This window comes from Procambarus clarkii, chromosome 17 (genome assembly GCF_040958095.1).
Source record: "Procambarus clarkii isolate CNS0578487 chromosome 17, FALCON_Pclarkii_2.0, whole genome shotgun sequence".
In the NCBI taxonomy this organism is placed as follows: domain Eukaryota; kingdom Metazoa; phylum Arthropoda; class Malacostraca; order Decapoda; family Cambaridae; genus Procambarus; species Procambarus clarkii.
The window spans coordinates 36,274,247-36,299,435 of NC_091166.1; the positions used below are offsets into that span (position 1 = coordinate 36,274,247).

At 43.3% G+C, this 25,189-nt stretch overlaps 1 protein-coding gene across 17 annotated transcripts in view; it reads left to right on the forward strand.

Annotated features, from left to right (window-relative positions):
- Positions 1-25,189, forward strand: part of PDZ-GEF (PDZ domain-containing guanine nucleotide exchange factor) — a 291,343-nt gene that overhangs the window by 246,031 nt on the left and 20,123 nt on the right. For 10 of the 17 annotated variants that reach the window (XM_069325829.1, XM_069325828.1, XM_069325827.1 and 7 more), the window contains 11 exons: positions 12,994-13,443; positions 15,217-15,372; positions 15,858-15,997; positions 16,370-16,610; positions 17,353-17,489; positions 18,052-18,340; positions 18,553-18,712; positions 19,400-19,667; positions 22,696-22,840; positions 24,361-24,574; positions 24,859-25,106. In XM_069325829.1, the coding sequence (XP_069181930.1) occupies positions 12,994-13,443; positions 15,217-15,372; positions 15,858-15,997; positions 16,370-16,610; positions 17,353-17,489; positions 18,052-18,340; positions 18,553-18,712; positions 19,400-19,667; positions 22,696-22,840; positions 24,361-24,574; positions 24,859-25,106 (2,448 nt within the window). The remainder of the gene's footprint in view (positions 1-12,993; positions 13,444-15,216; positions 15,373-15,857; positions 15,998-16,369; positions 16,611-17,352; positions 17,490-18,051; positions 18,341-18,552; positions 18,713-19,399; positions 19,668-22,695; positions 22,841-24,360; positions 24,575-24,858; positions 25,107-25,189) is intronic. The other 7 variants (XM_069325830.1, XM_069325835.1, XM_069325833.1 and 4 more) reach the window with 1 other exon arrangement.

Genomic DNA, 25,189 nt, shown 5'->3' on the forward strand with positions numbered 1-25,189 from the left:
GATGTTCATATAGTGTTCTCTGATTGTTCCTTTGGCACCCATACTCTTCACTGGGTCTGTTCTGCATTTCCTACCTTATCTTGTTCTGCATTTCCTACCTGATCTTGTTCTGCATTTCCTACCTTATCGTGTTCTGCATTTCCTACCTTATCTTGTTCTGCATTTCCTACCTTATTTTCCAATGCATTAAGTTAATTTGTGTGGATATTTGGGACCCAACCATCCAGGTCTCAGCGGTGCGGAGTTCATCATTGTGCTTGGGCAATATCTTGTGTGATTTACTGTTCAGTCTTTGACCTCCGTGTCAAAGGGTAATAATGTCCGTGACCCCGGGCGGGCGCCTGACAGCTGGGTGGACAGCGTTTCGGATTCGTAGTCCTGAGGTTCCGGGTTCGATCCCCGGAGGAGGCGGGGACAAACGGGCAAAATGTTTTTCACCCTGATGCCCCTATTACCTAGCAGTAAATAGGTACCTGGGAGTTAGACAGCTACGGGCTGCTTCCTGGGGGGGGGGGGTTTGTAACAAAAAGGAGCCCTGGTCGAGGACCGGGCCGCGCGGACGATAAGCCCCGAAATCATCTCAAGATAACCTCGAGATAACCCCCATTTTGCCTGCTGTGTCCACATGACCTCTCTTAAGGTGTTTCCACTGACAATGATCGGTGTCTTGATATCGTGAATTCATCATAATCTCGTCATGATATCAAGAGGACGTTTACCTAGCTATACTAGTTTTATCCTAGTATATTTAATGGTGAGATGTGTTCAGTGCCGAGCCTTGCCTTGTCGGTGGTAAATGTGTGAGGAGTTACATATGGCGGACGACTCGGTACGTTAAATGATTTTGTGATATATGAACGCTGAATCCTCCTAGACTGCGAACGGCTTCAGAGCCGTTGACTGTGGAGCTTCACGGGACGTGGACACTCATTGCTGGAATCTACAAGAGGCAGCCAGCTTAATGCGAGGTAGTTCCAAACAAGCTTATCATCTGACACACACACACACACAGACACACACACACAGACACACACACACAGACACACACACACAGACACACACACACAGACACACACACACAGACACACACACACAGACACACACACACAGACACACACACACAGACACACACACACAGACACACACACACAGACACACACACACACACACACACACACACACACACACACACACACACACACACACACACACACACACACACACACACACACACACTCACACACTCACACTCACTCACTCACTCACTCACTCACTCACTCACTCACTCCCAGACACGAGGTCAAAAAAGGAAATGTCGACAATCCTCTCAGAGTGAAGTTCCTGCGCTATCTGAATGTGCTGAAGAGACCATTAGCGTTACTGGTCTTCAACAACAGCTGGATAATGGATATAACTCGTTTTATTCCGTGATTCAAAGGGGCGTATGGGTTGAATATGATGCATTTTGTGCCGTGGTTCAGTGTCTGCGTTTCTCAATTGGTATTATGGCTGCCAACTCCTCTTCCCGGGAGGAAGTTCTTGAGCGAATGCACACAGCTACGGAGACCCCTCGCTGCACTTGTCTCGTCTTAGGCTGTCAAGACGTGTGTGTGTGTGTGTGTGTGTGTGTGTGTGTGTGTGTGTGTGTGTGTTGCAACCTACTCTGAGCCTTGTTGCAAGGATCCGAAAGGCTTTTAATCCTTCAGTAAGGAAGGCATTGGTGTGTAATCTGGCACCCGGAAGCTCTGTTAGTAATGGTTACCTGTGATAATGGTGCTACTGGTGCCTCTTTTGCTACTGGTGCCACTGGAGCCACTGGTGCCACTGGTGCCACTAGTGCCACTGGTGCTGGCGGTACTCGTGTTTAGTGCAGACGGTGAAGCCGTGTTGGTGTGAACGAAGCCACTCAGCGTATCCCCCTGGCACTGGCTTAAGGCTTCAGCTGTTCACATAGGGTGACACACAGCCGACCTTCCCCCCCCCCTCCACCTCAGGTGAGAAATATATACATAGGCATGACCATTGTGTGTGTGGAGGAGAGTGGTGATTGTTGGTTTAGATTCAGCCACTGGGAACAAAAAGTTGCAAGTAGCACGGACTATGGTGACCCCGTAGTGGACTTACCTGGCACAGGAACGGGGTTGTAACAGTGTGGAGGAGGGTGGGAACATTGCATCATACACTGGTGACGATGGGACTGGTCACAGGCCAAGCCGCGAAAATAAAATAACCCTCGAAGTCATACACGGGTAATGGAAACCGCGACATCCTTTTTTGCCCGCCTTATCTACTCCAACTCACCATAGATAGCACGGGGAAACCAGCCTTAGAAACCTACCAATTCTATCCCGACCCGACATGCAAGACATGATTCCAGAGGTCGCCGTTCACTTAATCACGAGTCCCAGTTAGCTTTTAAGATCAGGAGAAGTATTTATACCAATGACGCGGAAGAAGCAGTTTTAGAAGCCTCCGACACCCCCGCATCATTTAACGGACGTTGGAAAACGAACACGCTTCCATACACTTCGGTTCTTCCATACACATACTGGACCTTCCATACACATACTGGACCTTCCATACACACTAGTCACCCTCCTCCATGCACACGCGCTGCTCCTGCCTTCCTCCACACCTTTCATACACTCTCCCCTCCTCTCTTGTATTCATGCTTCTTTCGTTATTTGAGAGACCTGGCACCTCCTCTCAGCTGTCACCAGCGGGGTCAGCGGCCGTGTTCCCGCGTAAATGGCGCCCCATTAAACTCCAGGTAGCGGGAAAGCACTCGTGTCCCCACGAATAAGCATCCAATTAGGCCAAGGCAACCAATCAGAACCGTGATAAACACGGAGGAGGGGGGGGGATGACACAGGAGACGGAATGTGTGTTGCTAGGCAACTTGAGCAAGCGGGAGGGGGGGGAGGACCCAAGAGAAAATGGGAGCTAAACATTTTGGGTAAGATTGGTGATGTTTGGGCTTCATGAGAGCCTTTGGCGCTCAACATATGATGAAGCTTGACTGCTTCGCCATTTTCTACAATCCTAATAATTCTGTTTCAAAATAAAGCGTTGTAAATATTGTATTTGGCAAGATTCCCTTGGTAGATGAATCCATCTAATGATTTAATGGTCTGAGTGTGTTCTCTGGATATATTATCTGGGCGTTTTCAGTCGCGTATAAAACCAGTATAAACGTGCACATTATGACATCATATGACATCACACCTCGTGCATGACTTACATTATATCTTCCGTTAGGCTTAGGATAAGCTGGGTTTGTTTATATAGTAGCTATGACGTAAAGGCGTTGTTAAAGGGGGCCTCGTAGCCTGGTGGATAGCGCGCAGGACTCGTAATTCTGTGGCGCGGGTTCGATTCCCGCACGAGGCAGAAACAAATGGGCAAAGTTTCTTTCACCCTGAATGCCCCTGTTACCTAGCAGTAAATAGGTACCTGGGAGTTAGTCAGCTGTCACGGGCTGTTTCCTGGGGGTGGAGGCCTGGTCGATGACCGGGCCGCGGGAACACTAAAAGCCCCGAAATCATCTCAAGATAACCTCAAGATCTCAAGATAAAGGGGGTGCATACTTTTCTCAGGTTTTAGTCCCTACTCCGGAAAGTGTGTTTGCCACTTATATTACAGTTGTGAAGTTGCTTTCTTTCTATATTACTTTTTCTTGCGTATATTCGACTGTGGCGTCCCGATTTAAAAGACTGATACCTGCTTCTGTACCTGCCCTCACCTGGGCAGGTGCAGAACCCACACAACCCACCTGGTTGTGTGGGTTCGAGACCCACACAACCCAGGTGAATAGACTGTTTATTTCCACGGAAGTGTGGATGAAAATGTATACTTTTCAAGCCACTATTGCACTTAGGGCGGAATATGAACATCAGAGACCCACGTCTCTTCTACTTCCCTTCCGCCAAATATAAGTAAAATTGCTGGAACTAAAGTTACATTTTTTCGAAAGAGACTTGGACAAGTTCCTACAGGAAATGTCATGTAGTGGTATTAACATGTGGGCATGCGGGCCGCCACAAGCAACAGTCTTACCAATCAAACTATCGTCAAACGAGACACTTATAGCCCTGCTCCTGTGCCAGGCAAGTCCACTACGGGCTCACCATAGCCCGTGCTACTGTCCCGCTCCTGTGTCGGGTAAGTCCACTACGGGCTCACCATAGCCCGTGCTACTTGCAACTTTTTATTCTGAGTAGCTGAATCTAAAACAATAATATCGTTAAAAAACAAAAAACCAGCACCTGTATAGTGGCCGGGCTGCGGGTGTAGAACAACTTGAAAGAGCCACAAATGAACCCTTAGAGAATATTGGACTGATAACGAGGGTCTCTTGATTCTATTTCTGGCCTCTCTGTGCCGTCTTTCCCTTTCCTACCTTGGTTATCTAATTGCTGCTATTAGCTCATTTTCAACCGCGCGTTTATTTTATCTATATCTCCACTGCCAGGAGAGAACTGGTGGCTACCCGGGGGCAATAGGAACGCCAAGAAACCAATATCAACAACAGGATTCTAAGTCTTTTCAGCGCATTCCCTCTTTAACATTACGACCAGTCAACCAACATCTCCACGTATTGAAGAGATAGTTGGAGACACTCCTCCAAAGGCTACCTACTGTACCCTTTGGAGGAGACTGTAATTTGTCGAACTGCGAGCAACGAAGTCTGCCAATGAGAGCACCGCTCCTGTGCCAGGTAAGTCCATTACGGGCTCACCATAGCCCGTGCTACTTGCCCCGCTCCTGTGCCAGGTAAGTTACGGGCTCTCCATAGCCCGTGCTACTTTGAACTTGTTCCGAGTAGCTGAATCTATAACAACAACAACAGTAACAGTCTACCAGTGTGGTTGACCAGACTACCAACCACGAGGCCTGGTCAGAGACCGGGTCACGGGTTCATAGAGTCCCGGAGCTATCACACGGTAGGTAGCAGGTGGCGGGGTCATCAGGTGGGAGATGGAGGCTTATCATAGGGCAAATGGATGAGCCTCGAAGTAGGGCTTAGTATCTTCAGACCCTGATTGTCGTGCCCTGCGCTTGGCACCTCCCTTCAGGGTGGGGGAGGGGGATGCCCGGTGCGAGGAGGAGGTTTTGAGGTGTTGAAGGGAGGGAGGAGAAGGGGAGAGGAAAAGAAGAAAGGGCAAGAGATGAAGTAATCATTACAGAATCTACAATTACAAAATTACAGACCGAGAACACTAACATCACACATCATAATCTTTGAGAGAGTGCTAAGAAGTAAGATCACAAAATACATGGAATCACAGCATCTCCATAACCCCGGACAACATGGTTTCAGAACAGGGCGCTCTTGCCTGTCACAGTTGCTGGACCACTATGATATGACATTAGATGCCATGGAAGACAAACAAAACGTTGATGTAATTTACACAGATTTCGCAAAAGCCTTCGACAAATGTGACCATGACGTTATTGCACATAAAATGCGTTCAAAAGGAATTACCGGAAACGAGGACCGGGCCGCGGTGACATTGAGCCCCGAAATCATCGCAAGGTAACCGCAAGATAAGGTAAGGTAAGATTGCCCCAAATTAGTTCGTAAGATCGGTGGCCCATGGCCCGATGGAAGAAATGGTGCCAAACCACTTGGACGGTCGGGGATTGAACGCCGACCTGCAAGAAGCAAGACCGTCGTTCTATCGTCCACCCCAACTACTTGGGATGGACGTGTAAGGAGGCAGTGTTAAGAGCGTGCCGCCAAGTGCCTAGTTAGGATCAGTTAGGTGCCACGGTTATGGTGTCTACAACTTAAGCCTAGGTTGTTGTTTTAGATTAAGCTACTGGGAACAAAAAGATGCAAGTAGCACGGGCTATGGCGAGCCCGTAGTGGACTTACCTGGCACAGGAGCGGGGCTGTAACAGTGTGGTGAAGATTAGGTGAAGGTCTTAATTAAGTTGTACCACCTACGCCACTCCACACCACGCCCCCCCCCCTCTCCCCATCTACACGACGCCCCCCCCTCTCCCTATCCACACCACGCCCCCCCCTCTCCCCATCCACACCACGCCCCCCCCCTCTCCCTATCCACACCACGCCCCCCCCTCTCCCTATCCACACCACGCCCCCCCCCTCTCCCCGTCCACACCACGCCCCCCCCCTCTCCCCGTCCACACCACGCCCCCCATCACCGTCCACCCACCGAGCAGCGGGGGGCGCAGTTTTGTGTGTGTGTGAGAGTGAGTGTAAAACTGTGGCCGAGGCTGGCCACATTAAGGCAGTGTGGTGGTAGCGGGCGTGCACGGGGCCGTGTGCCGTGCACGGGGCCGTGTGCCGTGCACCAGGAAGGGGGGGCGTACCTTGTGCACTTACCATGAACACGTTGACTCCTTTTTAACACTGATTCATAGTGTTAAAAAGTGTTGGGGGGACTTTTAAGGTCAGGTAATATCACTGTTGGTGGGCGGTACAGCCAAAGGTCCTGAAGTTCCGTGCTGCTACAGTCAAGTAACGTCGCGCGCGCCTTACTCAGGCTTCCCATGCCACTTTCCCTGGCTTTGGTTTACCTGTGATCAGCCTCGAGAGTTATTTAACCTCCGCAGCCCCGCAAGTGTCGCAAGGTCCAATTCCCTTAGGATATCCCCTCAATGCTCAGGTTAGTTAACCTGGAGTCAACCCGTCGTCTTAATAGAGCGTTGCATTTTGACGTATACTCAAGGCAATAAATTGTCGTACTAGAAAATGGTAGACTCGTGACATTGACATATTCATTGTCCCGTTTTCTGTTTTGGGTCCTCTGGTTGGTTAGGATCAGGGCACTTTAGTACGACAGTTTTTCGACGTTGGGGAAACCTTAGGAGGACGGGCTGATAAGGCGCACTTGTGTACTTCCACCAGCTGACTGGCTTGTGTGTTGTGAGCTCCACACTCTCGAATCTTGCGTAAGATCTTACGTAAAATCATCATCTTACGTAAGATTACGTCTTACGTAGGAGTGAGGGCCTCTGGTGAGTGGTAGTGTGGGTGTACTCGCCTAGTTGTGTGGTAGTATTCCCCCCCCCCCCCCCCGTTGTTCCTATAGGTACACACACACACGCCTAGGTCCCGCCTCGTAACCCATAGGTCTCAACTGGTGTATAGTTTCCGAGGCTATTGGGCAGTGTGGTGGGGTGTGGATGTGAGCAGTTGGTCGTGTTGTTATTGGGGGTGGGGAGTAAAGGCTACCTCACCCGTCTCTGACGTTTATGCGACAGGAGAGAGACAGTGACGGGCAAACGCCACCACCTCACCCCCTCCTCCTGTCGCCGCAATACACCGCTCTAACCTGCCCTCCAGTCTACCCGTCCCGTCTGTCAGTGCCTCTCTGCAGTGCAGTCCCGTCTCTGGCCACCTCGGATTCCGGTATCAATCGTACTCGGAAAAGCGAGTCCTTATCCGAAGCTTCCTGGTACTTGATCACCGGCTTGGCTGTCACCGGCTTGGCTGTCACCCGTCCGGATTAGAGGTACTCACTAACGGGGAAAGAGGAAAATGCATTCGAAATTCTCCTCTTTTTTTTCATTTGTAAAGTAGTTTGGAACGTTTGAGTGTATCTGGAAGGAAACAGTTTGTCTACACAAGTAGTTATAACTGAAAATATGCGAACAGTAGTGGCTTTCGCGAAGCCGTGTTAGTCGTATATATTGAATTCGTTTATGAATCGTGTAGGGGGAAGAGGGGGTGTATTCGCCTAGTTGTGCTTGCGGGGGTTGAGCTTCGGCTCTTTGGCCCCGCCTTTCAACTGTCAATCAACTGGTGCACAGATTCCTGAGCCTACTGAGCTCTATCCTATCTATATTTAAGACTGTGTATGGAGTCCGCCTCCACCACATCGCTTTCTGCTGCATTCCATCTGTAAACTGCTGACACCTGAAAAAGTTCTTTCTAACGTCCCTGTGGCTCATTTGGGTACTCAGTTTTCTACCTGTAAAAGATCTATGCATGCTCGGCTTGGTCCAACAGCCTGTTAGACCAAGGCTGTCTATCCCTATGAAGTTAATTCATAGGGATTCGAGTGTAGTTCCAGGTTAGGTAGTGGACGCTCGTCCAACAGCCTGTTGGACCAAACTCTCTACAAGTCAAGCCTGTCCTCGGGCCGGACTTGGAGTAGAACTACTCCCAGAACCCCCATCAAGCAGGCTGTTGTGGCACGCAGGACGTGTGCTGGTGCACATATCTCCCGAGACCGGGGAGACGGGATGTCCTGTGTGCCGTCCTTACGCGGGAAACACCGTTCGTATCTTTCCGGAAATCGCTGGTGATAACCAGAGCGAATGTAGTAGTGTAGTTCCAGGTTAGGTAGTGGACGCTCGTAGTGAAGGCTCCGTGGGCTGAACCATGTGAGTCAAGCGAGGCCTGCAAGACGCCACCCACTACAGATCACTTGACATTCTCAAAATTGTTAAAGGAAACGGGATTTATATTTCAAATGAGATTCGTGGCCCTTAATGTTAGTTATTCTTATCATACCTGTAAATAGTCTTCTGGAATTCAGTGTCTTTAAATGAAATCGTATTTGAGCTTGAACTGCAAGAGAATTTAGAAGACAATACCACTCTGCCTTCTAAGTCAATCATGATATCAAAGTTCGGGTGGGATACGAGGTGGCGCGGGGCGGGAACTTCGCCGCCTCCCTGGGCGGGAACTTCGCCGCCTCCCTGGGCGGGAACTTCGCTGATGGCCAGGCAGCTCCGGGAGACGTACTCTTTCCAACGCCATAGGCTTGGCATGTATGGACCTGGGAGACTAGAGGCGTGGTCATGGCCGATGCCGATCCCCGCCTTCTACACCCACTTGGATCCTCCCTGGGTAGGTGTACTGCCGACTTATACACAGCTGGAATACACTTGCCCCAGATTCACGAATCAGTTACGCAAGTACTTACGAACGTGTACGTCTTTCTTCAATCTTTGACGGCTTTGGTTACATTTATTAAACATTTTACAAGCACGAAAACTTTCCGATCAACTGTTGTTATTGTTATAAACAGCCTCCTGGTGCTTCGGAGCTCATTAACTGTTTGGCGGCTTTGTTGACAATTATTAAACAGTTAATGAGCTCCGAGGCACCAGGAGGCTGTTTATAACAATAACAACAGTTGATTGGCAAGTTCTCATGCCTGTAAACTGTTTAATAAGTGTAACCAAAGCCGCCAAAGATTGAGGAAAGATGTACAGGTTCTTAATGCTTGCGTAACTGCTTCGTGAATCTGACCCCATGGTTCCAGGTATGCTCCAGAGAGTGGAGTATGGAGTGGAGTATGTAAGGTGTATCAAGAGTGGCTGGAGGAGTGTACTCAAAGAGTACGGATGCTGTATGATTGATTGATTGATGAAGATTAAGCCACCCAAAAGGTGGCACGGGCATGAATAGCCCGTAAGTGGCGGCCCTTTTGAGCCATTACCAGTATCAAGAGCTAATACTGGAGATCTGTGGAGGTGCGACTGCACCCTGCGTGACGGGAGATGTCTCCCGTCAATACTGTATGGCTACCGATATCTATATATACAGTACCTCCAAGTCCGGCCTCATAGGGATTCGAGATGATTGTGGTAAAATATCATACCCAAGACCTATTTTGAGGTGGTCTCTGGATCTGACCAGGTATGCTGATTGACGGGTTGATTAGTCGAATCTTCATCTGTTTGCAGAAGACGTATCCCATTTGAGGTATTTATCAGGTTTTCTCTTGAGCACGTGTAGTTTTCTCTTGAGCTGTTGTAATGCACATTACAGTGAGGATGTTGAAAGTCTTAAGCCCTTTAGGCCGATGTTTATAGAATTGTCTCCTAATGTACTTATTGCACCTTAACTTTTCAATTGGAGACGCGCAGAAATATCCCTGCAACCACCCCCCCCCCAAAAAAAAATACAAAATTATTGAGAAAATACATCTTAAAAGGATAGAGTAGCTTGGGGTAATTTCTATCCTCGTCTATTTAAAGTCCCTCAAGGGGCTCACAAATTCATACAGAATACAATTATTAATCAAGTTTTACACTTCACATTCCAATAGTAAACACATGGTATACTGTGAGATGTCTTATTGATTATGCTGCCCCTGTCTTTTCTTATTGATTAGGCTGCCCCTGTCTTTTCTTATTGATTAGGCTGCCCCTGTCTTTTCTTATTGATTAGGCTGCCCCTGTCTTTTCTTATTGATTAGGCTGCCCCTGTCTTTTCTTATTGATTAGGCTGCCCCTGTCTTTTCTTATTGATTAGGCTGCCCCTGTCTTTTCTTATTGATTATGCTGCCCTTGTCATTTCTTATTATGCTGCACCTGTCATTTTTGTTTCTGTAAAAGTAATCTAAACAAGTTGATAAAGGTGCAAAAAGAAACCATGGGAACAATCTTAGGATGCCTAAGAAATGTTATGAGTGAGATAATGAGGATGGAATTGAAGTTACAGAATATTGGGGATAGAATTTCGGAGATAAATGCAGTGTCGGCGGTTAGATTAATGAGTCGGAGGAGCTAATGAATTAATCCTCTGTTAATCCTCTCTGTCTGTAGGTGGGAAGAAATGAATAATGCATGTTAAATAATAATGAGAGCATATACGAGATCCTTGTGTTCTAATGATACAAAGTATGATGTCTTTCAAGATGGCCTCGTAGCCTGGTGGATAGCGCGCAGGACTCGTAATTCTGTGGCGCGGGTTCGATTCCCGCACGAGGCAGAAACAAAATGGGCAAAGTTTCTTTCACCTTTTTCATGTCTTCTCTGCTGAAGACATTGAAAACCAATTGAAAACCAAGACATTGAAAACCAAGACATTGAAAACCAAGACATTGAAAACCAAGACATTGTGGAACCAATTGCCGCGTAACATTGTGGAGGTGGGGTCCCTCGATTGTTTCAAGCACGGGTTGGACAAGTATATGAGTGGGATTGGGTGGTTATAGAATAGGAGCTGCCTCGTATGGGCCAATAGGCCTTCTGCAGTTACCTTTGTTCTTATGTTCTTATGTTCTTAAAAACTACAAGCAGATGTCAACAAAGTTTTTGATTGGGCAGCAGAAAATAACATGATGTTTAACAGTGATAAATTTCAGGTACTCAGGTACGGCAAAAATGAGGATCTGAAACATAATACAGGGTACAAAACACAATCGAATCTTCCCATAGTAGAAAAACAGCATGTCAAGGATTTGGGAATAATGATGTCCGACGATCTAACGTTTAGGGAGCATAACCAAGCAAATATCGCGTCAGCCAGAAAAATGATCGGATGGATTACGAGAACTTTCAAATCCAGGGATCCCATCACAATGGTTGTACTCTTCAAGTCACTTGTGCTGTCCCGTCTCGAGTACTGCTCAGTACTCACTTCCCCCTTCAGAGCAGGAGAGATTGCTGAAATAGAGGGAATACAGAGAACATATACGGCACGCATAGACGAGATAAAACACCTAAATTATTGGGATCGTCTCAAAGCTCTCCAAATGTACTCTCTAGAAAGGAGACGAGAGAGATACCAAATAATATACACATGGAAAATACTGGAGGGTCAGGTCCCAAATCTACACAGTAAAATAACAACGTACTGGAGTGAACGATATGGAAGAAAATGCAAGATTGAACCAGTGAAGAGCAGAGGTGCCATAGGCACAATCAGAGAGCACTGTATAAACATCAGGGGTCCGCGGTTGTTCAACGTCCTCCCAGCGAGCATAAGAAATATTGCCGGAACAACCGTGGACATCTTCAAGAGAAAACTGGACGGTTTTCTAAGAGAAGTTCTGGATCAGCCGGGCTGTGGTGGGTACGTGGCCCTGCGGGCCGCTCCAAGCAACAGCCTGGTGGACCAAACTCTCACAAGTCGAGCCTGGCCTCGGGCCGGGCTTGGGGAGTAGAAGAACTCCCAGAACTCCATCAACCAGGTATCAACCAGGTATCACCCTGAATGCCCCTGTTACCTAGCAGTAAATAGGTACCTGGGAGTTAGTCAGCTGTCACGGGCTGCTTCCTGGGGGTGGAGGCCTGGTCGAGGACCGGGCCGCGGGGACACTAAAGCCCCGAAATCATCTCAAGATAACCTCAAGATAACCAAAGAAACATTTAACATCCCCAACGGAGGATCAACGTCCCCGCGGCCCGGTCTCCGACCAGGGGCCAGATTCACGTAGCAGTTAGGCAAGCACTTACAAACCAATACATCTTTTCTCAATCTTTGGCGGCTTTTTTTTTTTTACAATTATTCAACAGTTAATGAGCTCCGAAGCACCAGGAGGCTGTTTATAACAATAACAACAGTTGATTGGCAAGTTTTCATGCTTGTAAACTGTTTAATAAATGTAACCAAAGCCGCCAAAGATTGAGGAAAGATGTACACGTTCGTAAGTGCTTGTGTAACTGCTTCGTGAATCTGGCCCCAGGCATCCAGGCTGTGGTCGTCTGGTCAACCAGGCTGTTGGACGCGGCTGCTCACAGCTTTTACAGTATGAATCACAGCCTGGTTGATCATATATATAACCTTCTGGAGGTGTTTATCGAGTTCTCTCTTGAATACCGTGAGAGGCCGGCCGGTTAATGCCCCTTTATATAGCGGAAGTGTGTTTAAAAGGTTTGGACCTTTGAGGTTGATAGTTCTCACTCAGCGTACCTATTGCACCTCTGCATTTCAATGGGACCATTTTGCACATGCTGCCATGCCTCCTGGTTTCTTGAGATGTTGTTTCCGTGTGCAGATTAGTAACCCAAGGTATGGACTGCACTTATAAATGCAGGCGATGAGTCACAATAACGTGGCTGAAGTATGTTGACCCGACTACACACTAGAAAGTGAAGGGACGACGACGTTTCGGTCCGTCCTGGACCATTCTCAAGTCGATTGTGTGTGTGAATCGACTTGAGAATGGTCCAGGAAAGATCGAAACGTCGTCGTCCCTTCACTTTCTAGTGTGTTATAAATAAACTTAACTAAACATGTAAAGATGGGATGGAATTACATTTTTTTTCTTTCTTTTGCAGATTGACTACCCAGACGTGCAGTTGATGCGTCCAGGGCAGCGCGTGTCGTGCAACACCATGAACTTGGAGAAGTTGATGGCCCTGGAGCAAGACGAGATCACTATCAGGCCTGGGGGTCGTGGGGCGCCGCCCCCTCCACCTGGCCACCACCACCATCAGTACGAAGCTGATCACCACCACCACCACCATCACCTGCCGCACCACCACCACTCCCACCACGACACCTACCTGCCCGACCTGGTGGGCAGCGCCATCCTGAGGGGCGCCAGGAGTCGCGGTAGTGTCGGCTCCTCCGTGCGGGACGGCTCTGACACCTCCAGTGCCTACTCCGGCTCTGACACCATGTGTCACTCCTTACAGTCCTCCCTCGAGCCAGACGACGTTGACCTCTCGGGTCTGACAGAGAGCGCAGTGGACTCTGACGAAGAAGACTTGGCCGAGAGCATTGAGGTAAGTAGAGCCTCTTAATATTTGAGGTTATTAAGAGGCGTGTTGATACGAGGTAATCACAATGACTAGTAAAACTTATCTTCGGGGAAGACAAATTATGACTTTTAAAAGCATGACAGTTCTCAAACAAATGAATTTTGGTCTTTTTGTTTACATTCAGAAGGCAAGTTACGTGGAAAGGATTTACATGTTGCCTGTTTAGGGAAAAATGTTCTTGGGCAACGTCAGGTCAGGCCTCGGTGGGGTGACGGTACTCAGAGACCTGACTTATCACAAACACTGCTCAAGATTCTATAAGTTGTCAACTTGGTCTCTGTTGTAGTTTTGTAACTTAAAATAGACCGCATCGACGTCGACCCGTCGACCGGGCGAACAGATCCATATATTTTTCTCAGTAACAATTGTCGGCGTCAATGGAGAGTCGAAAATTAATTAGAATGATGTAACTTACTGCACACACGTTCAATATTCATTCCAATTACCTTGTGACGTAATAGACGCGAGATGAGAAAATCTATTGAATAGACGAGGGATCGCTGGAATGTTTCAGTCGTAAGTAAGGGTTTTAACGAGATATTAACCATATCTCGTTAAAGATATTAACGAGTTATGGTTAATATTCAAATGGGTCAGTAGGCCTTCTGTAGTTTACAGTTTTTGTCCGTAACCCTGACTAAATATATTTGTTAGCTTGAAATAAGATTGTAAAATGTATATCATTATGGTCATAGCTCAATGTGTAACTAAGACTATATTACAAAAATCCTACATAAAATACATTTGATTTATAGTATTCAATCTTTCCTAATTTGCAACGATACAATTAGATTTACCGACTCCTTAACCCTTGCACTGCTCACCTATTTTCGGCAAAAACGTCTTGGTGCAATTGACAAGGACATATTTTTGTTATTTTTACAAATGTTCAGGTAAATTTAATGTCAAAATGTTTCCAATGTCAACTATTTCCATTTCAAAACACAAATAGTAATGAAAACATTAAAAAACATTAAAATATAGCCAAATTAAAAAACAAAAAGCACAACTCTCTGAGCGCCTAAAGGCGCTTTGCGCAGTGCAGTGGTTAAGGTCTGAAACCACCTGTATATAAAGCTATGATTTATTTAGATCTGAAACCTATGTATGGGCTGCACAAAACGTCGACCAGACTGTGGGACACTGGTCCCTTGATCAAGCGCAGGTTAGACATATATATGAATGAGATTGGGTGCAGGCGATGAGTCACAATAACGTGGCTGAAGTATGTTGACCAGATCACACACTAGAAAATGAAGGGACGACGATGCTTGAGAATGGTCCAGGACGGACCGAAACGTCGTTCCTTCGCTTTCTAGTGTTTGATCTGGTCAAAATGAGATTAGGTGGTTATAAATAGGAGCTGCCTCGTATGAGCCAATAGGCCGACTGCAGATGCCTTCAATCTTAATGTTCTTATGCAGATGGTGAGTTACAATAACGTGGCTGCAGAATGTTGACCAAATTAAATTTTGCCCCGAGGGGCGAGTTTATTGGGCAGCGCCACTCATCATGTGAGTGAACACACCGCCATAGCAGCATGTACAACACTCCCCAAAAGGAAGAAAACCCGCTGGGTTGTTCATCTTGTTTCCCTTTAAAACGCATAAATCTTTCGCCTTTAATGTTGACCAAACCACACACTAAAAGATGCCAAAGACAACAACGTTTCGGTCCGTCATGGACCATTATCAAGTCGATTGATGTTCTTATGTTGCTATCGACGTGTCTCGACAGAGCTTAGCAGTCCGGGATGCAGTCCGGGAGTGTCTGGAGAAGGATCCCAGCGAGAGGACGGAGGATGATATCAAGGTGTTGCTAGAGTTCACACAGCGACTTCGGGCATTTTCCAACATGACGCTGGCGGTCAGGAAAGCTATGTGTCAAGCTATGGTAGGTCGCTCCCCCAGCTCTGTTTTCCTCCTTATCTGCTTCGCTGCCTTCCCTGCCTGCCTTCCTTTTCTCCCTGCCTTCCTTCATTTCTTTTCTCCCTGCCTTCCTTCCTTTTCTCCCTGTCTTCCTTCCTTCCTTTTCTCCCTCCCCTGCCTTCCTTCCTTCCTTTTCTCCCTCCCCTGCCTTTCTTCCCTCCCTCCCTCCCCTGCCTTTCTTCCCTCCCTCCTTCCCCTGCCTTTCTTCCCTCCCTCCCTCCCCTGCCTTTCTTTCCTCCCCTCCCTCCCCCCGCCCTCCCTCCCTCCCTCCCCTCCCTCCCTCCCTCCCACCCTTTCCCTCCCTCCCACCCTTTCCCTCCCTCCCTCCCTCCCTCCCTCCCTTCCTTCCTTTCCCTCCCCCCCACCCTTTCCCTCCCTGTCTTTGTATTGTGTAACTTTAAAATCCCAAACTTTACAAAAGCCACAATCTGATGTTTATGTTGTCCCCAGGTTTTTGCTGTTGTGGAGGAGGCTGGAACTATTCTCATGAACCACGGTGAAGAGCTGGACTCGTGGAGTGTCATTATCAATGGTCACGTTGAAGTGACTCAGCCTGATGGCTCCGTTCATGAGCTTCATCTAGGAGACAGGTAACACAAAAATAAATTACACTTTACACAAATTACACAAACAGGCTAGATGACAAAAACAAAAAATGTCTTTTTGAAAACCACTTGTACTGCCTGATGGTGTAGAGTCCTACTAATGAGGGGTAACCTGTAAAGTATTTTGTATAGTAGTGTGTTAAATGTTAAATAGAGTATATAAAAAGATTGTTTTTGGTCTTGTAATTTAGGTTAGGTAATTACTACGAGAAAGCTCTCAAGCCAATATGACTGTATAGTTGTGTAATGTAGATTGTGAGTAATCTCACAGAATAACATTGTTTGATTTGTCTTTACAGGACTTTATATTTGAAGACTATTCCTACAGATAAGAACATGAAATGCAATAACCAAAAGCTCTTTTCTTTCTCCTAGTTTTGGTATCACTCCAACGATGGAGAAACTTTACCATCAAGGCACCATGCGCTCCAAAGTGGACGATTGCCAGTTTGTTTGCATCCGTCAGACAGACTATTATCGCATCCTACACCAGTCTGAGGAGAACATACGCCGTCATGAAGAGAATGGAGTACTGGTCTTGGTAACTGAGCAGAGGCCTATAGATGCAGGCAACAGAAAGGGCAATATTGTCATCAAGGTTCGTTAGAATCGGTTTAACCTTTGTATCTTAACTCCTTCCATGGTGCTATGAAAGCTGTGTTACTGTAATTGTAAATTTAGTATTTGTTACCAAAGGTTGTGGTGACATATTAGTAACAAATAATTATAATAATAAAAAAATCATTAGTAAATATTCTGAAACAAAATTACACTTAGATTACAACATTATAGGAGCCATTCCATTCAGGTTTTTTAAGATACCTGTACTGTAAAACTACCATGGCTGGTTTTGCTGTACATGTGCTGTCTTCATGTTTCTGTACATTATTTGCAATATCTCGAATGTTGAATAGTTACAGATGAAGAGGAAGGTTGAACTGTAAGTAAATGATTGTATATGAAAATATAGTTCTCATTTTGGTGTCCCATTATATAACAGTTATATAAATAATAACTTTATTAAGTTAATAACGATTATATTGATGACAGGAATTTGTACAATATTTTTATTATAATTTTGTTTTAATTTGGAGTATAAGTATCATTTCTAAATGTTATCCAAGCAATAATTTGTGCTGATAAATGGTCAAATTTTAATAGCTGTAATAATTTAATATAAATGTGGCATTTCAGAGTAGTATACAGTACAGTTTGTTTCGGTATGCTCTCTCGAGTAACTTTCGAATATTTTCGGTGAGGTTAACTTTGATCTAATTTTTAGCCCCCCCATTTAAATCTTACAATTTTTGTAATTGTAATAATTATAATATTTATTGTAGGGTACCGCTGAAAGACTCATGCATCAGTTGGTGGAGGTTGAAAATAATGTGGACCCAACATATGTGGAGGACTTCTTGCTTACTCACAGAACATTTATAGAGTCTCCACTTGTAGTTGCCAATAAACTGTTACAATGGTAAGAACTAAGCATGTGCAGAGCTGGTGTTATTCTTTTCCAGGGCCAGGACTCTTCTAGTATTGTGTGTCCATCGGTGAAACCTGTTTATGAACATGGTAGCTTAGTCTGTTATTATTAAACCATTTGCAAGCCTTGAAACACCAAGTGGTAGTTCTCAACCCAAGATTATGTTATTATTGTTATTAACTACCTCATAGCTCATAACTTTATTAATAAAAGAAACTAAGCCACCTTGATTGATGAAATATGCACATGTTGATGACTTCTGGCCAAAACAGTTGCAAGATGCATGTAATTTCATTAAATTTAAATTTTATATTAATAAATTGTACAAAGCTGCAAAATATGAATGAAGACAAATACTGTACAGTATATATTCATTACTTTCCAGTAAAGAAAAATTTTTGTTCAGTAAATTCTTGCTTGTATTATTAATTATTGGCAATATATTGTATGATATTTGCTTACATGACTATTGTATTATAATACTGATGCTAAACTAAATTGATAAGTTTATATACAATAGTAGTATGTGCTATTTTATCTTGGTGTGTTACAGGTTTGAAGATCCATCTCTGCGAGACAGAGTGACTCGGGTGGTGTTGCTGTGGGTTAATAACCACTTCACTGACTTTGAGATGGACCCAGTCATGATGAACTTCTTAGAACAATTTGAAGAAGGTTTAGAGAGAGAGAAAATGGCCGGTCAGCTCCGTTTGTTAGATTTTGCTTGTGCCACCAAAGCTCGAGCAAGAACTGTGACATTGACAAGACCTAGCAGGGATGAGATCCTTCATTTCTCCATTTTAGGAGGATATGAAAGAGGATATGGTATATTTATTTCAAAGGTAATGAGGAGTCCTATAGTAGCAAGAACTTTTATAGAATCACTAAAAAACTTGTGCGAAAGAGGCCAAATAAATTGTCTTCAGTTACTTGCAAATATTTGTCTTCTTTTTAAATAAGTACTGTATTGAAGTTTTCATTTATTTGAGGCCTAAGTGATTATATATAATCCAGTATTATTGGCGTGTCTGTTAAATAAAAACTATACTTTCAGGTTGAGAAAGGAAGCAAGGCAGAAGATGTTGGTTTAAAGCGTGGTGATCAGATTTTGGAAGTTAACGGACAGAGCTTTGATCATATGAATCATGCAAAAGCACTTGAAATCCTTCGGCAAACTTGTCACTTGTCTATTACTGTTAAGAGCAATTTATTAGGTAATAATTTTTCAATTAAGTTTTTAATTTACATTATTTGCACTGTGGGTGGTTTGAATAGGGAAGTAGGAATAAGCCCTGAGAATAATGTGATAGGTATGCATGGGATCCTAGGCATAATAAAGGTTAAAAAGAACCTAATTGAAATGGAACTTTGGACACAAACATATAGTATATACTAATAGTTATACAGTACAGTATATCTGGTGAAAGTGAAACATGTGTTGATGGCATGTTTATTGTAAACAAAATCCTCGCTCACCGGTATAAACATTATGTACAACAGGCAGTAAATATACGATGCTGAAAACAAAAGAGCATCTATTCAACGTAATACTTCATTCTACAAATTACACTCAATCCTACCATGAATAATAATGCAATAGCACTAAAATGGATTCCTGGAATATTGTTTGATCTCGTATACAAAATAAAGACTGGATTTAAAGCTTGGGCAGAAAAAGCACTTGGGCTTTCCCTGCCCAAGATTAGTTTCTATTATGGCACATTCCTATGCAATTAAACAAAATATTTGTTAAAAAATCAACAGTACATGCATGCTTGCCACAGGGACATTGAACCTAACCTAATGTCACCTAAATGCTCTGCACGACTCCGCACCTAATCTAACCTTAACATTACGGAGATTATCGTGGTTTATAATTTGTACCCGTGTTGTCCCTGCAGCATTCAAAGAGATGTTAACTACACCAGAAAATTCTCCAAGACCACGATCGAGGAAATCTTCAGATGTACGTGGCATTGCTGATATTAATAGTCACTTGGCACACAACTCTGCCTTTACCTCTGCCATGAATATTCCAATTGACCATATTCAGCAGTCCCCCAGGGATAAAGGCAAAGTTGGCAATAATAAGGGCTCCTTCATGACGACAAAAGCCAACAAACTCAAGAAGAAGGTTATAGAGTCTCTCATGCCAAAGAATAATGCATTGTAAGTATATTGAATATTTCTTTAATAATTTAATGTTTTAAAAATGAAATAGAATTAAGATTTTAATAATGTATGTATTATTATGAGTAGTATTTCAAAGCCTTTTTTAACCAGGCCTTGGGTTAACTTTTAGAAAGTTATGGGATACCCTAATTAGGTGGAAAATTTGACATAAAAAGCCATAGTAGGGGGAAGACGAGCTTGAATTTTGAGTACCCCCCCCCTGCCTCTCCAAAAAATCAATAGTCATCCATTGCATGCAATTATAAAATAAGGAAATATCAGAGGGGTAGATATAGCATAGATATTTATTACGAGTATATTTAGATTAACAAAGTAAAAATTAACAAATGAACAAATCCACAAGGGCCGTGACGAGGGTTCGAACCTACGTCCGAGAGGATCCCAGACGGTTCGAACCCTCGTCACAGCCCTTGTGGATTTGTTCATTTGATGCATCACACTATTGTGATTTCTGCGTGTAAAAATTAACAAGATTTATGATGCTGGCCATAAAGAAGTCTTTTAAGATTCTAAATAAGAAAGTATTTGCTACATTATACACTGCTTGTGTGGAGCCAGAACTAGAGCATGCCACTTCAGCATTTCATAAAGTACATGCAGAATGCTGAGAGAACAGATATTTGCTGCAAAGTTGATGCCAAATCAAAGTGGGTTGGGCTTCAACGACATGCCAAGGGAATTGAATCTTGCATCACTAGTTTAGTGATATCTAGAAGAAAAGTGATATTTAAGTATATCAACATGCAGGTCCCAAGAAGCAAGTTCTTTCTCCACAGACACAAATAGACTAGGACAAGGATGAAAGAAGTTTATACTCGCAAAATAATAAGTCCTCTAACATGACATTCTCACATGAAACTAAAATGGATCTTTTATTAAAGAATTCACTGTTACTGTGAGAAGTAAGGTGAGAGTGACCTTGGTGTTCAGTTGTTTGTTACCATTTTCTAGTCCCCTCTTCTCCAGTGAATTTTATTTTTAGAACTACTGTACTGTAGTACTACCTTGAATTATATATTGGCAAACGATTGTTATATGAGAGCGCACTCAAGACACCAGAGTGGACCTGAGCCTGGATATGTGCCAGGTGAAGGAGGGAAGAAGGCAAAGAAACTTTGAGGCTTAAGACAAATTGAGAAATTAAATCGGTAAACATGACAGAACCTAATAAAGATTAGTCTGCAAAACGACTTTGATCTTGGGGACATGACCCAGCCAGATGTCCCTTCCCCACAACCAGGATGCATGTTTGACTGAATACAAAATAACTCTTTCCCCCATCTCTCAGTCAAGAACAAAACCTTCCAGTAGAGGTTAGTTGTATAAGAGTTAGGTATATTAGTGTAGATAGTTTCAAATAAGGTAGTACAGCTACACAAATGCTGGAGCTGCAGACACAATTATTGCAATAACAAAGACAAGGCTAACAAAGATAATACAGCACAGGATGTTTAAATTGGATTCCTGCTAATCATGACTGGGCGGAAGGGCCAGAAATAGTAACAGACTGTTGTTACGACAAAACTAAGGGTTTGAGGAAATAGCACTGGCAGAGGTGCTAGAGCAACCAGGAGACCTGGCCAGAGAACAGACTGCGGGCACACTGAATGTACTCACTAGAAAGGAGACGAGAGAGATATCAAATAATATACACGTGGAAAATACTGGTAGGCCATGTCCCAAATTTACACAGTAAAATAACAACATATTGGAGTGAATGATATGTAAAAAAAGTGCAGAATAGAACCAGTGAAGAGCAGGGGTGCCATAGGCACACTCAGAGAACACTGTATAAACATCAGAGGTCCACGGTTGTTCAACACCTTCCCAGCAAGTATAAGAAATATTGCCGGAACAACTGTGGACATCTTCAAGAGAAAACTAGATAGTTTTCTTCAAGAAGTGCTGGACCAACCGGGCTGTGTTGGGTATGTGGGCCTGCGGGCCGCTCCAAGCAACAGCCTGGTGGGCCAAACTCTCACAAGTCAAGCCGCTTGGGGAGTAGAAGAACTCCCAGAACCCCATCAAGCAGGTATCGCCAAAATTGTCAACTGGTAGAGGTTGATGAACCACAAACTGCATAATGAAAATGGCAACATTGGCAAAAAGACAAGTGGTAGTCATCATATATCAAGTCCTTTCCAGGCAGTTACCCGAAGATCCTAGAAATGGTGGCCACCTTAGCAGGGGAAGCAAGTGGATGTATTGCATGATTGTGACTGCTGGTCCTGAGTGATGCTGTAGTTTGTAGTGTGGAATACATGGTGAATGAATAGGTTTGTCATTTATAATATCTTTTTCCTTCTAGTTTCGTGTTCTCTAATTCTTTGGGGCTAATGCTTCCCCCATTCGATAAAGGGGGGAGGGTAGTAGTGATAATGTATATACTTATATGAGAATAACTGAAGTAACCCATTTCAATATTTTGTGGCATTATAGTCGCCACATGTGTTCATGGTCCCAGTGGTGAGATAGGTTTTCCAATCTAGACCCCAACAACAGTAAGTAACGCTCATACATGTGGTATTAAATACGAGTCTTTGCTTATATGGTTTTGTCCCCTTTGCCTCTTTGTACAAAATTTTAGAATAAAAGCGTCTTCCAAAGATATTTAAAGTATTATCCTAAATACGACACACTTTACAAGATTGATGGAAGTTCGTATTAGTGACATGATATTTGATACAAATATTTTGTATATTGGATGTATGTTAAGTATATGGAATTGAATATTAATATGTTCCTTCCTTATTAACAATCATGAACAGTGATCAGTAAGTATTTATTCTTTGTTGTTTAATTAGTTATGTTATTTAATAGTTCATAAAATCCATATACCTGTTTGTATGTTCTGTATAATATAAATTATACATGAATCTCTCAAATATTGTAATAAGGAAAATAATGGAAGTAGCTTTTAATTAATATTATTTTAATATTATTCAGCATTATCATCCATTCGTACTAGTTACTTAATTTTTATTAATTGGTATTTTGATTACAGAGACTCTCAAGCAAACAGCGATGATAGCGTTTCATCACACTCGAGTGTAGGTGGGGGATTATACCATAGCCAAAGCAATCCTGATCTAAGCACAACGGGAACATACGACGATGTGAGAACTGAATTTCCAGAGCATGTCTTAAAGGTATGTTTTTGGGTGGGATAACTTCTAGGCAGAGAAGTAATGCATTACTGGTGTATTAAGTGTGTAAACCTCATACCTAACTTTTCACGCGTCATAAAGTGGAGGCAAGAAGTGTTGTGCTTCACAGTACAGTCTAGTCCTCCACCTCTGCACCAGGCACATGAACACGTGCTCCAGGGAAGCCGATTGGTATAAGTTTTGCTAGATGTGCTGTGGGGGCCAGACAGTGATATTGGTGACAAGGAGGAGCTAAGAGGTTTAGAATAGGAAGCAAACAGACTTCGAAGCATGGGAAAAATGTCATTGTGAAAACTTGGTGGCAGGCACAATAAAGGTGTACAAGACAGAAAACAGAAATGTATGGAGACTGTCAAAATGCGTTTGTTACACACAGAGATCACACTAACGTGATGCATCAAATGAACAGATCCACAAGGGCTGTGACGAGGATTCGAACCTGCGTCCGGGAGCATCCCAGACACAGACACACTCAGTCGACTAAGGCAGTGTCTGGGATGCTCCCGGACACAGGTTCGAATCCTCATCACGGCCTTTGTGGATTTGTTCCTTTAATTGTTATTTGTAAAATTTTACAGATATTAGTGTTTGTGAAGTTGTTTTTGTTCGTACACTATATTCATTAAATGTTGCCATCTTCCCTTTTTATGATAAATTACAAAATTTTTGATGCCTTAATCATTATCAGAAAGATAAGGAAAACCAAGCTTATTGTTAATGACTAAACAATTCTTTGTATTATTCATAATATCCCTTCAAAGATGTAATTTATATAAATTTTGCAATTTCATAAGAACTCTATCTAGCTGAAATTCGTAGGGGAGTAAAAACTGTTAAATTTCCATTCCCTTGATCTTCTTTCATAATTCTCCTCCTACTTTATTCTTACTCCTGCAATTATTCCTCTTATTTATTTCTCTTCTCATCATCTCATTCATCTTATTCTAAAATGGACAAAATGTTGGCAAAAGCTGTTTAATAATGAACAAATACTGTATAAGGTTCTTGGCCTAGATACCAGATTCCATCTGGGCAATGTTAAAATTGCAAAATCTGAATGCAAAAAAAGATTAGTTACATGATTAGCAAGAATCTTGAACCAAAAAATTGCTGCTTAAATGTGTGGAATATGATAGATGTGATGAAGGGATTTTTATCTAGAACTGTTAGCAGTTCAAGATGTTTAATGTTATTTTTCAGATTTATTGTACTCTTGTTAGGCCCTATTTAGATTATGCAGTTCAGTTTTGGTCACCAAACTAAAGTATGGATATAAATAACTTAAATGATTATAGAGAATGATAGCTTGAAATTCTATCTCCTTAAAATTTATACAAGTTTATTATTACTGTATATAAATTAACTTGTATAAATTTATATAATTGTATACAAATTTAAATTATATAAAAAATAAATTTATATAACATAAAAATTAACTATTATAAAAAGCCACTAGTTTCACACTCGTATTAATCGTCTATTTTGTTAAATGTTTCAAACAGGTATACCGAGCAACTGATCAACAAGCAAGATTCCTACCCGTACACAAGGAGACAACAGCACGAGAAGTGGTGATGCTTGCATTACAAATATTCAATATTAATGACCCAACTGGTTCATCCAATTATGCTTTATATGAGGTTACTGTGACAGAAGAAGGGATCACGAAACAAAAGCGATTGCCCGATTCCTTACAGAATTTGGCAGAAAGAATAGGTAGGAAGACTTTTTATCATTATTGTTGCATGATTTTTTTTCTGTATTAGCAGTACAATAGATGTGAAAAATATTAATGGCTTTGCCTGCTTGATGGGGTCTGGGAGTTCTTCTACTCCCGAAGCCCAGCCTAAGGCCAGGCTTGACTTGTCTTATGTAAAACATCAACAGAACTGTTAATATTGAATTTTCTGTTTCGGTCCGCCTCTGTGGTTCTAGGGAGCCACGGAGAGGCCCACTAGAAAGAGGGGTTTCATTACATTCATACTAATTATTTTTTTCAGGATTGAGCAGCAGGTATTATTTAAAGAATATCACTGTTTCCCAGACACTCTTTCCTGATGATATTGTCAGTGAATTAATAAGAGAGTCTACAGTGTACTTCCTTCAGCTTAACTCTGTCGAGCTAGCCATTCAACTTACCCTTGAGGACTACACAGTATTTCGTCAGATTGAGCCCACAGAATATATCGACTACCTCTTTAATCTCAAGTCTAATTATGGAACTCCTGCTTTGTCTCTGTTTGCGGAGGTATGTACATTTCTGGCTTTAGGAGAATTCATACAATTGTAATTTGTATTAGTACCAATATTTGTACCACAACTACTAATAAT